Source organism: Dendrobates tinctorius, unplaced genomic scaffold (genome assembly GCF_039654945.1).
Source record: "Dendrobates tinctorius isolate UK_male_01 unplaced genomic scaffold, ASM3965494v1 ptg000083l, whole genome shotgun sequence".
NCBI lineage: Eukaryota > Metazoa > Chordata > Amphibia > Anura > Dendrobatidae > Dendrobates > Dendrobates tinctorius.
Genome location: NW_027361751.1, coordinates 32138085 through 32150613, shown reverse-complemented (window position 1 = coordinate 32150613; position 12529 = coordinate 32138085). Strand labels below are relative to the sequence as shown.

Below are 12529 nucleotides of genomic sequence, written 5' to 3'. Positions count from 1 at the left end.
TGCAGTGGTTGGGCTCAGCAGTGATCAGTTCTAACCATTTAAGTAAAATCTCTTTATCCTGATCTTACAAGGATTGGATCAATCAATAATAAAATTAAACTTTCGTGTAATTGTTGAGAACTACTCAAAGAAATGCCTGAATAAAATGCTAGTCTTGAATTAGGAAAAGAGAAAAAATGAATTTTCCCAAATTACCAGACTTTCCTCATTAGATCATTAAAAGGGAATCTGTCACCCTTTTTTTGGACTATGAACTGCCGGCATCGACATCAGGGGCTTATCTACAGCATTACAGAATGCTGTAGATAAGCCCCCCGATGTAACCTGAAAGATAAGAAAAAGGAGTTATATTATACTCACGCGGGGGCGGTCCGGTCCGATGGGTGTCGCGGTCAGGGGCTTCCCATCTTCATACGATGCGGTCCTCCTCTTCCCTTCCTGTCGTGGCTCTGGCGCACTGCTCTGCCCTGTTGAGGGCAGAGCAGAATACTGCAGTGCACAGGCACCGGATGAGGACAGCATCGTATGAAGATGGGAGGCGCCGGACCGGACGGAGACACCCATCGGACCGGACGCCGAGGTGAGTATAATCTAACTCTTTTTTCTTATCTTTCAGGTTACATCGGGGGCTTACAGCATTACAGAATGCTGTAGATAAGCCCCTGATGTCGATGCCAGCAGCTCATAGTCCAAAAAAAAAAAAAAAAAAAGGGTCAAAGATTCCCTTTAAAAGAAATGTACTGTGCGATCACGAAGGAGATATTAATATTGATCAATAGTTAGAGCTTAATGTTCTATTTTTTTTATTAGTCAAATTTTATTCATATTGAAATTAAAAAAAAGAATAATTTAATAAAATGTTTACTCATGACACTAAACAGTTTTTAAAGACAAAAATATTTTAATGTATATACAGTGCTACATTATTTTACAGTCATCCAGTGTATTAGAAATTCAAGTATTTACATGATAAAAAAAAGTTTGGTCAAGTTTTTTTTTTTTTTTTCTAACGTTCCCCGAGAATAATACAATTTTAGATTTTCAGTGGTCATAATTAAAATCCACACTTCAAAAAGGGAAAAAATTTTTGAAATGTCTGCATTAAAAAAAAAAAAAAAAAAAAAAAAAAAAAGGCAATTTTTGTTAAAATCTGACCTATTGAATGGATAGAATACTGATAAGTGGTCATCGGATCTCGTGTCTTGCGGCACGTAAAGTATCATTATCATGTGTTGTAAACAGTCACGTAGATTCATGGTGCAGTCGGAGCTTTCTCTTACATGCGAAAGCTTCGTGTCCTCTGAAATGACTGGAAAGGCCGCTTTAGAGTGAAAAATGAGAGCTGAGGTAATAGGCCCGTTTTCTCTGGGAATATTGCGGCTTCACTCTCTGGTGTGGGGAAACGCTCCTTGTAGACTTGAAAGTGGGCTCTCTGGAACTGAGAAAAACAAAAGCTACATGTAATAACAAATATATATATTTTAAGCTATCGGACACACAGTGGATGGGATATATGTATCACAGAGGTGGATGGCCTCTGTGCTGTAAACCTAGGGCAACGCTCTAGTACACATAGTCAGGGCCGGATTAAGGTTGGTGGGGGCCCCTGGGCAGAAAATCTGGTGGGGGCCCCCATATCATTAACATTTTAGCCATAACAGTAGAGCGCGAACTGTAGCACTTAGATGTACAATCTAATCTTATCCTCTTGTTCTGCCACATTTCCACCACCACCATCATTGCATTCTCACCCACCACCCCATCATTGCCCTCTCGACCATCACCCCATCATTGTCTTCTCCCCATCACTGCCTTCTCCATCACCCCATCACTGCTTTCTCCCCATCACTCCCATCATTGCCTGCTCCATCACCCCATCACTCCCATCATTGTCTGCTCCATCACCCCCATCATTGCCTGCTCCATCACGCCATCACTCCCATCATTGCCTTCTCCATCACCCCATCACTGCGTTCTCCATCACCCCATCACTGCCTTCCCCCATCACTCCCATCATTGCCTGCTCCATCACTCCCATCATTGCCTGCTCCATCACCCCATCATTGCCTGCTCCATCACCCCATCATTGTCTGCTCCATCACCCCATAATTGCCTGCTCCATCACCCCATCACTGCCTGCTCCATCACCCCATCACTCCCATCATTGCCTTCTCCATCACCCCATCACTGCGTTCTCCATCACCCAATCACTGCCTTCCCCCATCACTCCCATCATTGCCTGCTCCATCACTCCCATCATTGCCTGCTCCATCACCCCATCATTGCCTTCTCCATCACCCCCATCATTGTCTGCTCCATCACCCCATCACTGCGTTCTCCATCACCCCATCACTGCGTGCTCCATCACCCCCATCATTGCCTGCTCCATCACCCCATAACTCCCATCATTGTCTGCTCCATCACCCCATCACTGCCTGCTCCATCACTCCCATAATTGTCTGCTCCATCACCCCATCACTGCCTGCTCCATCACTCCCATAATTGTCTGCTCCATCACCCCATCATTGCCTGCTCCATCACCCCCATCATTGTCTGCTCCATCACCCCATCATTGTCTGCTCCATCACCCCATCACTCCCATCATTGCCTTCTCCATCACCCCATCACTGCGTTCTCCATCACCCCATCACTGCCTTCCCCCATCACTCCCATCATTGCCTTCTCCATCACCCCATCACTGCGTTCTCCATCACCCCATCACTGCCTTCCCCCATCACTCCCATCATTGCCTGCTCCATCACTCCCATCATTGCCTGCTCCATCACCCCATCACTGCCTGCTCCATCACCCCCATCACTGCCTGCTCCATCACCCCCATCATTGCCTGCTCCATCACCCCATAACTCCCATCATTGTCTGCTCCATCACCCCATCACTGCCTGCTCCATCACTCCCATAATTGTCTGCTCCATCACCCCATCATTGCCTGCTCCATCACCCCCATCACTCCCATCATTGCCTGCTCCATCACCCCATCACTGCCTTCTCCATCACCCCCATCATTGTCTGCTCCATCACCCCATCACTGCCTGCTCCATCACCCCCATCATTGCCTGCTCCATCACCCCATCACTGCCTTCTCCATCACCCCCATCATTGTCTGCTCCATCACCCCATCACTGCCTGCTCCATCACCCCATCACTGCCTGCTCCATCACCCGGCCCCATCACTGCATGCTCCATCACCCCCATCATTGCCTGCTCCTTCACCCCATCACTGCCTTCTAGACCATCACTCCCATGTCCCATCACTGCCTCTGCCTGCTCCATCATACACACAGATATACACACACAGACACAGACATACATACATACATACATACACTGATACACACATACATACACACACAAGACACCACCTCTCTCCTCTCACCTGTCCTCCGCAGCATCGCCAGCGCTTCCTCCCTCACACAGCAGCGGCCGCTGAATGATGACGTGTGAAAACAGGAAGCGCGGCCTCCGGGCAGGAAGCAGGACGGACCCTTGCCGGCCGCTCCGTTCCTGCTATTCACTGACGGCGTCTAATATTTATCCTCGCGCTGCGTTGGCGGTCGCTGCCCAGTGGTGGGGGCCCCCTTAGAAGCTCTTGTGGTGGGGGCCCCGGGGCTGAAGCCCCGCCTGCCCCTCCTATAATCCGGCCCTGCACATAGTACTAAGAGTGGTTAATCGGTCATGTCAGGGGCCAGGTTTAATGTAAGCAGCTGAAGAGTTGGGTGGGACAGCAGGTCACCATATCTCCACCCCTGGGTGTGGTTCACCTTATAAAATGGGACCTGTTTGTCTCACAGATGTTTGTGTGTGGAGTGTACAGATCTCCGGGATTGTGTGCCTTTGCTATAGAACTATGAAGCTGGGGTCTAACCCAAGCAGATGAACCCGCACTATTGTATGGACTTTTTACTTTGTGTTTCACTTCGTGCCGGACAAGGGCTGTATTTAATTTTTTGAGATGCGGTTTGTAAGGAGTAAAGTAAATCAGCCTGACTTTTAAATAGCAACAGTTCCAGTGATACTGAATACCACTCTCGAGTAGAACTGTTACAACGAAAGAAAGAATTGTATTTGATACACTGCTAATTTTGCAAGTTTTCCCACCTACAAAGAATGGAGAGATCTGTAATTTTTATCATAGGTACACTTCAAGTGAGAGAGAGAGAGAACGAGAACCTAAAAAAAAAAGCCAGAAAATCACTATATGATTTCTACATAATTAATTTGCAATTTATTGCATGAAATAAGTGTTTGATACAATATAAAAAACAGAACTTAATATTTGGTAAAGAAACCTTTGTTTGCAGTGTTTGCAATTACAGATGTCATAAATTTCCTGCAGTTCTTGAGCAATTTTGCACACACTGCAGCAGGGATTTTGGCCCACTCCTCCACACAGATCTTCTCCAGATTTTTCAGCTTTCAGGGCTGTGGCTGGACAACATTGAGTTTCACCTCCCTCCAAAGATTTTCCATTGGGTTCAGGTCTGGAGACTGGCTGGGCCATTCCAGGACCTTGAAATGCTTCTCATGGGGCCACTCCTTAGTTGCCGTGGCTGCCCGTTTTGGGTCATTGTCATGCTAGAAGACCCAGACCCATCTTCAATGCTGTTGCTGAGGCATGTAGGTTGTTGGACAAAATCTTGCGATACATAACCCCATCCATGCTCCCTTCAATACGGTGCAATTGTCCGACCCCCTTTGCAGAAAAGCACCCCAAAGTATGAGGTTTCCCAACCATGCTTCACAGTTGGGACAGTGTTCTTGGGGTTGTACTCATGCTTCTTCCTCCAAACACAGCCAATGGAGTTTATATCAAAAAGTTCTATTTTTGTCTCATCTGTCCTTCTCCCACGCATCCTCTGGATCAACCAGACGGTCACTGGCGAACTTCAAACGTGCTGGCTTGAGCAGGGAGACCTTGTGTGCCCTGCAGTATTTTAATCCATGACGGAGTAGTGTGTTACTAATGGCATTGTTTGAGACTGTGGTCCAAGCTCTGTTCAGGTCATTAACAAGGTTCTCCGATGTAGTTCTTGGCTGATTCCTGACCTTGCTTAGAATCATCCTTATGACATGATCCTGCATGGAGTCCCAGACAGAGGATAATGGACAGTCTTGCATTTATTTTATAATAGTTGTGCTAACAGTTGTTGCCTTCTCACTAAGCTCCTTGTCTATTGTCCTGTACCCCTTCCCAGACTTGCGCAGGTCTAAAATTTTGTCCCTGGTGGCCTTAAACAGCTCTTTAGTTTTGGCCATGGTGGAGAGGTTGGCGTGTGATGAGTGCAGAGCAGGAGGGCTTTCTTAAAGAAAAATTAACATGTCTGTGAGAGCAGAATTCATGCTGCTTGGTAGGTGATCAAATACTTCATGCAATAAAATGTACTTGCATTATTTAAAAATCATACAATGTGATTTTCTGGTTTTATTATTAGATTCCGTCTCTCTCAGCTGACGTGTACCTACGATAAAAGTTACCTCCATCCTCTGCAGGTGGGAAAACTTGCAAAGTCAGCAGAGTATCAAATACGTGTGCGTGCGTGTGTGCGTGTGTGTGTGTGCGCGCGCGTGCGTGCATCAATACACAAATCTCATATGAAATAAAAAAAATAATATATATTTTACACACACAAAATCTTGTCATTTCATTAAAGCCATTACTTTTTTGATGTATCAAACAAAATAACACAATATAAAATACATGATACAATTATTCTATAGACAATATATAGTACTTTTGTATCCGGAATAGATTACGATTGACATGTTATTTTGTGGGCTGACGCATTTATAGCGAAACTTAATTCACGCGTTTTATTTTTCAGGTTTTACTGCTTTTGCAAAATAAAATCACTTAAGAAAAATCTCAAAAAACGTAAAAGAAAAAAAAAAATAAAAATGGATTTTTGTGATAACTCAACGTAAAATCCTTTTCTCCAAGACGCTCATTGGGGGACACAGGTACTGTGGGTGTATGCTACTGCCGCTTGAAGGCTGTCACGAAGTGAAAAAAAAAAAGAGGTTAGTTCCTCCTCCGCCGTATACACCCTCGCCCCGATTGCGGGCGGAAACCAGTTTGGTGCAAAAGCAGTAGGAGATCAAACAAAAATCAGACATCAACCTTAATGCAGGTAACATGTCTAGAAAATAGCCACCCTAGTTTCACACCGAAAGCATATTAATTAAAAAAACAGAAGCCACTTGGCTAAAAGGGTGGGTTACTGTGTCCCCCAATGAGCGTCTCAGAGAAACGGATTTTACGGTGAGTTATCACAAAAATCCATGTTTCTCCTTCGCCTCATTGGGGGGAGAGGTACTGTGGGACGTCCTAAAGCAGTCCCTGGGTGGGAAGTTGACTCACCGATCCAAGCTACATGCACCTCTTGTCTAAAGGTGCGCCACTGCTGCTTGGAGAATCCTTCTACCTAGGCTCGCATCCGCCGAAGCCTGAGTATGGACATTGTAATGTTTAGTAAATGTGTGCAGGCTGGACCAGGTCGCTGCCTTGCAAACCTGTTCAGCCGAAGCCTGGTGTCGAAGCGCCCAAGAGGCGCCCACTGCCCCAGTAGAGTGTGCTCTGATCCCTGCTGGAATCGGCGCGCCCCTGACACGGTAGGATTCCTGAATAACAAAACAAATCCATCTGGCTATGGTCGATTTTGAGGCCGTTGAGTCCCTTCCTGCGACCCTCAAGGAGCACGAACAGCGCGTCTGACTGACGAAAGGGTGCCGTCCGTGACACGTACCTTCTGAGAGTTCTCACCAACGTATGAAGAGCCTTTTCCACATGGTGCACCAGTGCTGGACAGAAAGAGGGCAAGACAATATCCTCATTAATATGAAACGAGGAAACGACCTTTGGTAAAAAAAAGGGGGAGCTGGTCTAAGGACCACTTTGTCTTTGTAAAAGGTCAGGAACAGGGCTCGGCAAGATAACGCTGCCAGCTCCGAGACCCTCCTGATCGATGTTATGGCTACCAAAAACACCACCTTCCAGCAAAGGTATGACAAAGACATCCTGCAGCGGCTCAAATGGAGCTTCCTGCAGAACACTTAGGACCAGGTTAAGGTTCCAGGCGTCCAAAGGTGCCTTATAGGGAGGTACCAAGTGGGAGACCCCCTGGATGAAAGTCTTAACCTGCAAGTTGGTAGCGATCCTGCACTGAAAGAGGACGTAAAAAGCCAATATCTGTCTTCTGAGAGAACTGGGAGCCAAGCCTGGGTCTAAACCCGACTGGAGAAACGCCAAGATATTAGGGATGGAGAATTTCAGTGGCGAACAATCGTTGCCCCGGCACCATGCAAAGAAAACCTTCCAGGTGTGGTGGTAAACTCGTGCCGAGGTAGGCTTTCGGGCGCTAGCCATCTTAGCAACCACCTTGCGCCCGAACCCCACCTGCGTCAGAATCCAAGATTCAACGGCAAAGCCATCAAACACAGGGCCCCTGAGTTCGGGTGGCAGATCGGCCCTTGAGACAGTAGATCCGGGCGCTCTGGCAAGCGTCATGGCACGTCGACGAGCAGCTGCACTAGATCTGTGTACCGTGCCCGACGAGGCCAGTCTGGGGTCAGTAGAATCACTGGCACCCCCTCTGCCTTGATTTTCTTGATGACCCTCGGAAGCAGAGGCAGTGGGGGAAACAGGTATGGGAGGCGAAACTGATTCCATGACAGAACCAGGGCATCCACGGCGATTGCCTGCGGGTCCGGGACCGCGCGACAAACATGGACACCTTGGTGTTCACCCTGGACGCCATCAGATCCACATCCGGAGTTTCCCACCATTGGCAAATCTGCTGAAAAACCTCTCGGTGAAGTGACCATTCTCCGGACGCAAGCCCTGCCGGCTGAGAAAGTCTGCCGCCCAGTTCTCTACCCCCGGGATGTGGACCGCCGATATCAGCGAGCGGTTCCTCTCGGCCCAGCGAAGCACATGCCCTACTTCGCGCATGGTTTCCCTGCTGCGGGTGCCCCCCTGGTGATTTATGTAAGCCACCACCGTGGCGTTGTCCGACTGAATCCGGACAGGGCAGCCTGCTAGAAGGTGACGAAACCGATGCAGAGTCAGCCGGATCGCCCGTATCTCCAACAAGTTGATCGGTAGGGTTGCCTCCTGCGGAGACCACCGTCCCTGGGTCGTGTGGTGGCAAAAACCGCTACCCAGCCGAAAAAGCTGGCGTCGGTTGTGATCACCAGCCACTGATCTGGGGGGGGAAGGGTTTCCCCTGAAGCAGGGAGGAACTGATTGTCCACCACTCTAGTGACTGCCTGACCTGAGAGGACAACCGGCACCGATGATCGAGCGTGAATGGGTTCTTGCCCCAGGCTGACAAGAGGGCGTGCTACAGGGGACGAAGATGAAACTGGGCGAACGGGATCGCTTCCATCGCTGCCACCATTTTCCCCAGAATCCTCATGCCGAAACGGATGGTGTGCTGGACTGGTTGGCGCAGTACTCGCACCCCCTGCCGGAGGGCTAGGGCCTTGAATCGAGGGAGACTTGCCAACCCTCGGCAAGTCATAGAATCATAGAATCGTAGAGTTGGAAGGGACGTGCTGGGCCATCTGGTCCATACCTCTGCTCAAAGCAGGATTCGCTAAATCATCCCAGTCAGATGTCTGTCCAGCCTCTCTTTGAAGACTTCCATTGAAGGAGAACTCACCATTTCTCGTGGCAGCCTGTTCCACTCATTGATCACTCTAACTGTCAAAAAGTTTTTTCTAATGTCTAATCTGTGTCTCCTCCCATTCAGTTTCATCCCATTGCTTCTACAGTCATGGCCAAAAGTTTTGAGAATGACACAAATATTATATTTTCACATGATCTGCTTCCCTCTGGTTTTTATGTGTGTTTGTCAGATGTTTTTATCACATACAAAAATATAATTGCAATCATGTTATGAGTAGCAAAAGGTTATATTGACAGTCAGAATGAGTTAATGCAGCAAGTCAATATTTGCAGTGTTGACCCTTCTTCTTCAGGACCTCAGCAATTCTCTCTGGCATGCTCTCAATCAACTTCTGGATCAAATCCTGACTGATAGCAGTCCATTCTTGCAAAATCAATCCTTTTATTTTGTCTGAATTTGAAGGTTTTTGTTTGTCCACCCGTCTCTTGATGATTGACCACAAGTTCTCAATGGGATTAAGATCTGGGGAGTTTCCAGGCCATGGTCCCAAAATCTCTATGTTTTGTTCCCTGAGCCATTTAGTTATCACCTTTGCTTTATGGCAAGGTGCTCCATCATGTTGAAAAAGGCATTGTTGATCGCCAAACTGCTCTTGGACGGTTGGGAGAAGTTGCTCTTGGAGGACATTCTGGTACCATTCTTTATTCATGACTGTGTTTTTAGGCAAGACAGAGAGAGCCCATTCCCTTGGCTGAGAAGCAACCCCACACATGAATGGTTTCAGGATGCTTGACAGTTGGCGTGAGACAAGACTGGTGGTAGCGCTCACCTGGTCTTCTCCGAATAAGCTGTTTTCCAGATGTCCCAAACAATCGAAAAGGGGATTCATCAGAGAAAATGACTTTACCCCAGTCCTCAGCAGTCCACTCCCTGTACCTCTTGCAGAATATCAGTCTGTCCATGCTGTTTTTCCCGGAGAGAAGTGGCTTCTTTGCTGCCCTCCTTGCAACCAGGCCTTGCTCCAAGAGTCTCCGCCTCACAGTGCGTGCAGATGCACTCACCTGCCTGCTGCCATTCCTGAGCAAGCTCTGCACTGCTGGTAGCCCGATCCCGCAGCTGAAACACTTTTAAGAGACGGTCCTGGCGCTTGCTGGTCTTTCTTAGGTGCACTGGAGCCTTTTTGGCAACAAGGGAACCTCTCTCTTTGAAGTTCTTGATGATGCAATAGATTGTTGACTGAGGTGCAATCTTTCTAGCTGCGATACTCTTCCCTGTTTGGCCATTTTTGTGCAGTGCAATGATGACTGCACGTGTTTCTTTAGAGATAACCATGGTTAACAGAAGAGAAACAATGATGCCAAGCACCCAGCCTCCTTTTAAAGTGTCCAGTGGTGTCATTCTTACTTAATCATGACAGATTGATCTCCAGCCCTGTCCTCATCAACACCCACACCTGTGTTAATGGAGCAATCACTGAAACGATGTTAGCTGGTCCTTTTAAGGCAGGGCTGCAATGATGTTGAAATATGTTTTGGGGGATAAAGTTCATTTTCTAGGCAAATATTGACTTTGCAAGTAATTGCTGTTAAGCTGATCACTCTTTATAACATTCTGGAGTATATGCAAATTGCCATTAGAAAAAATGAAGCAGTAGACTTTGTAAAAATGAATATTTGTGTCATTCTCAAAACTTTTGGCCATGACTGTAGTCTTTCCTTGTGCAAATGAGAATAAAGATGATCCTTCTACAATGTGACAGCCCTTTAGATATTTGTAGACAGCTATTAAGTCTCCTCTCAATCTTCTCTTTTGCAAACTAAACATTCCCAAATCCTGCAACCTTTCCTCATAAGACAGGGTTTGCAGACCGGTCACCATTCTGGTCGCTCTTTTCTGAACTTGCTCCAGTTTGTTGATGTCTTTTTTAAAATGTGGTGCCCAAAACTGGACACAATATTCCAGATGAGGTCTGACCAAAGAGGAGTAGAGGGAAATAATGACTTCACGTGATCTAGACTGTATAATACATCCTAGAATTGCATTTGCCTTTTTTGCTGCTGAATCACACTGTTGACTCATATTCAGTCTGTGATCTATTAGTATACCCAAGTCTTTTTCACATGTGCTGTTGCTTAGCCCTATTCCTCCCATTCTGTATATGCTTTTTTCATTTTTATTTCCCAGATGTAGTACTTTGCATTTTTTCCTGTTAAAAACCATTCTGTTAGTTGCTGCCCATTGCTCCAGTTTATTTATATCTTTTTGAATCCTCTCTCTCTCTTCTCTAGTATTAGCTATCCCTCCTAGCTTTGTGTCATCAGCAAATTTAATCAGTTTACCCTCAATTCCTTCATCTAAATCGTTGATAAAGATGTTGAACAATACAGGGCCCAGGACAGAGCCCTGTGGTACCCCACTTGAGACATTCTTCCAACTGGATATGCAGCCATTTACGACCACTCTTTGGGTCCGATCACTAAGCCAGTTATGAATCCACCTAACAGTTGCCTTGTCCATTCCATACTTAGTCATTTTTTTCAATAAGGATTGTATGAGATACTTTGTCAAATGCTTTGCTGAAGTCAAGATATACTATATCTACAGCATTTCCTTGATCCACCCAATCAGTGATTCCATCATAGAAGGAAATTAAGTTAGTCTGACATGACTTATTAGTTACAAATCCATGCGGACTCTGTTTAATCACTTCATTCTTATCCAGGTACTGACATACATGTTGTTTAATAATTTGTTCAAAGATCTTTCCTGGTATAGAAGTCAGACTCACCGGCCTATAGTTGCCTGGGTCCACCTTCTTCCCCTTTTTGAAGAGAGGAACAACATTTGCTCTTCTCCAGTCTTCTGGGACTTCTCCTGTTCTCCAAGAATTTTCAAAGATTATGGAGAGGGGTTCAAAAATTTCTTCTGCTATCTCCTTCAGTACTCTGGGGTGTAATTCATCTGGACCTGGAGACTTGAATTCATTTAGGTTAGCTAAGTGTTTCCTCACTATCTTTCTGTTTATAGATATCCTGGATTCTTCTATTCCCTTAATAGGACAGTGAAGAACAGTTGATGTTACATTTCCTTTCTGAGAGAAAATAGATGTAAAATAGGAATTTAAAAGTTCGGCCTTTTCAACATTCTGTCTTACCATTTCATCATTTTCATCCTGTAAAAATCCTATAGCATCTTTGACTTTTCTTTTACTTTTGACATATCCCCCAAATCCTTTATTAATGCTTTTGACATCTCTTGCAAGCCTCAATTCAATGTCAGCTTTAGCTAATCTGATTTGTGACCTGCAGGTTCTGCAGACAGCATTATATTCTTCTTTAGATATGCCTCCCTCTTTCCATTTTATAAACATTTTTTTCTTCCTTTTTAGCATGTGCTTAAGTTCTGTGTTCATCCATCCTGGTTTCCTTAAATGCTTCCTATTCTTCCCTCTTTTCGGAATTGTTAACAACTGTGCTTTGAGAATTTCATTTTTCAAGATTTCCCATCCTTACTGGACATTTTTGTCTTTAAGGATATCCAGCCATTGGATCCCTCCAATTCTCTTTCTGAATCCCTTAAAATCCGCCTTTCTGAAATCTAACCTTGACGTCTGAGTCTTCACAGGTCTTCCTCCTCTAGTTATCCAAAATTCTAAAATAGCATGGCCGCTACCTCCTAGGGTCCCAGCCACTTTTACCTCCTCAACCATTTCCTCCCTGTTTATAAGGATTAGATCCAAGGTAGCAGTTACCCTTGTTTTCTCCCCTACCTTTTGGAAGATAAAGTTGTCAAAGGTCATCCCTAAAAAGGAAATTCTCTGAGCTGGAACAAGGGATGACTTCTTCACATTGACCAACCACCTTAAGCGGGCAAGAGTATCAAGT

General features: G+C 45.8%; 1 protein-coding gene across 2 annotated transcripts in view; it reads right to left on the bottom strand.

Annotated features, from left to right (window-relative positions):
* Window positions 1-878: 878 nt before the first annotated feature.
* Window positions 879-12529, bottom strand: part of DEPDC1B (DEP domain containing 1B) — an 82530-nt gene continuing 70879 nt past the window's right edge. For both annotated transcript variants that reach the window (XM_073584283.1, XM_073584282.1), the window contains exon 11: window positions 879-1438. In XM_073584283.1, the coding sequence (XP_073440384.1) occupies window positions 1277-1438 (162 nt within the window). In that variant the 3' untranslated portion in view covers window positions 879-1276. The remainder of the gene's footprint in view (window positions 1439-12529) is intronic.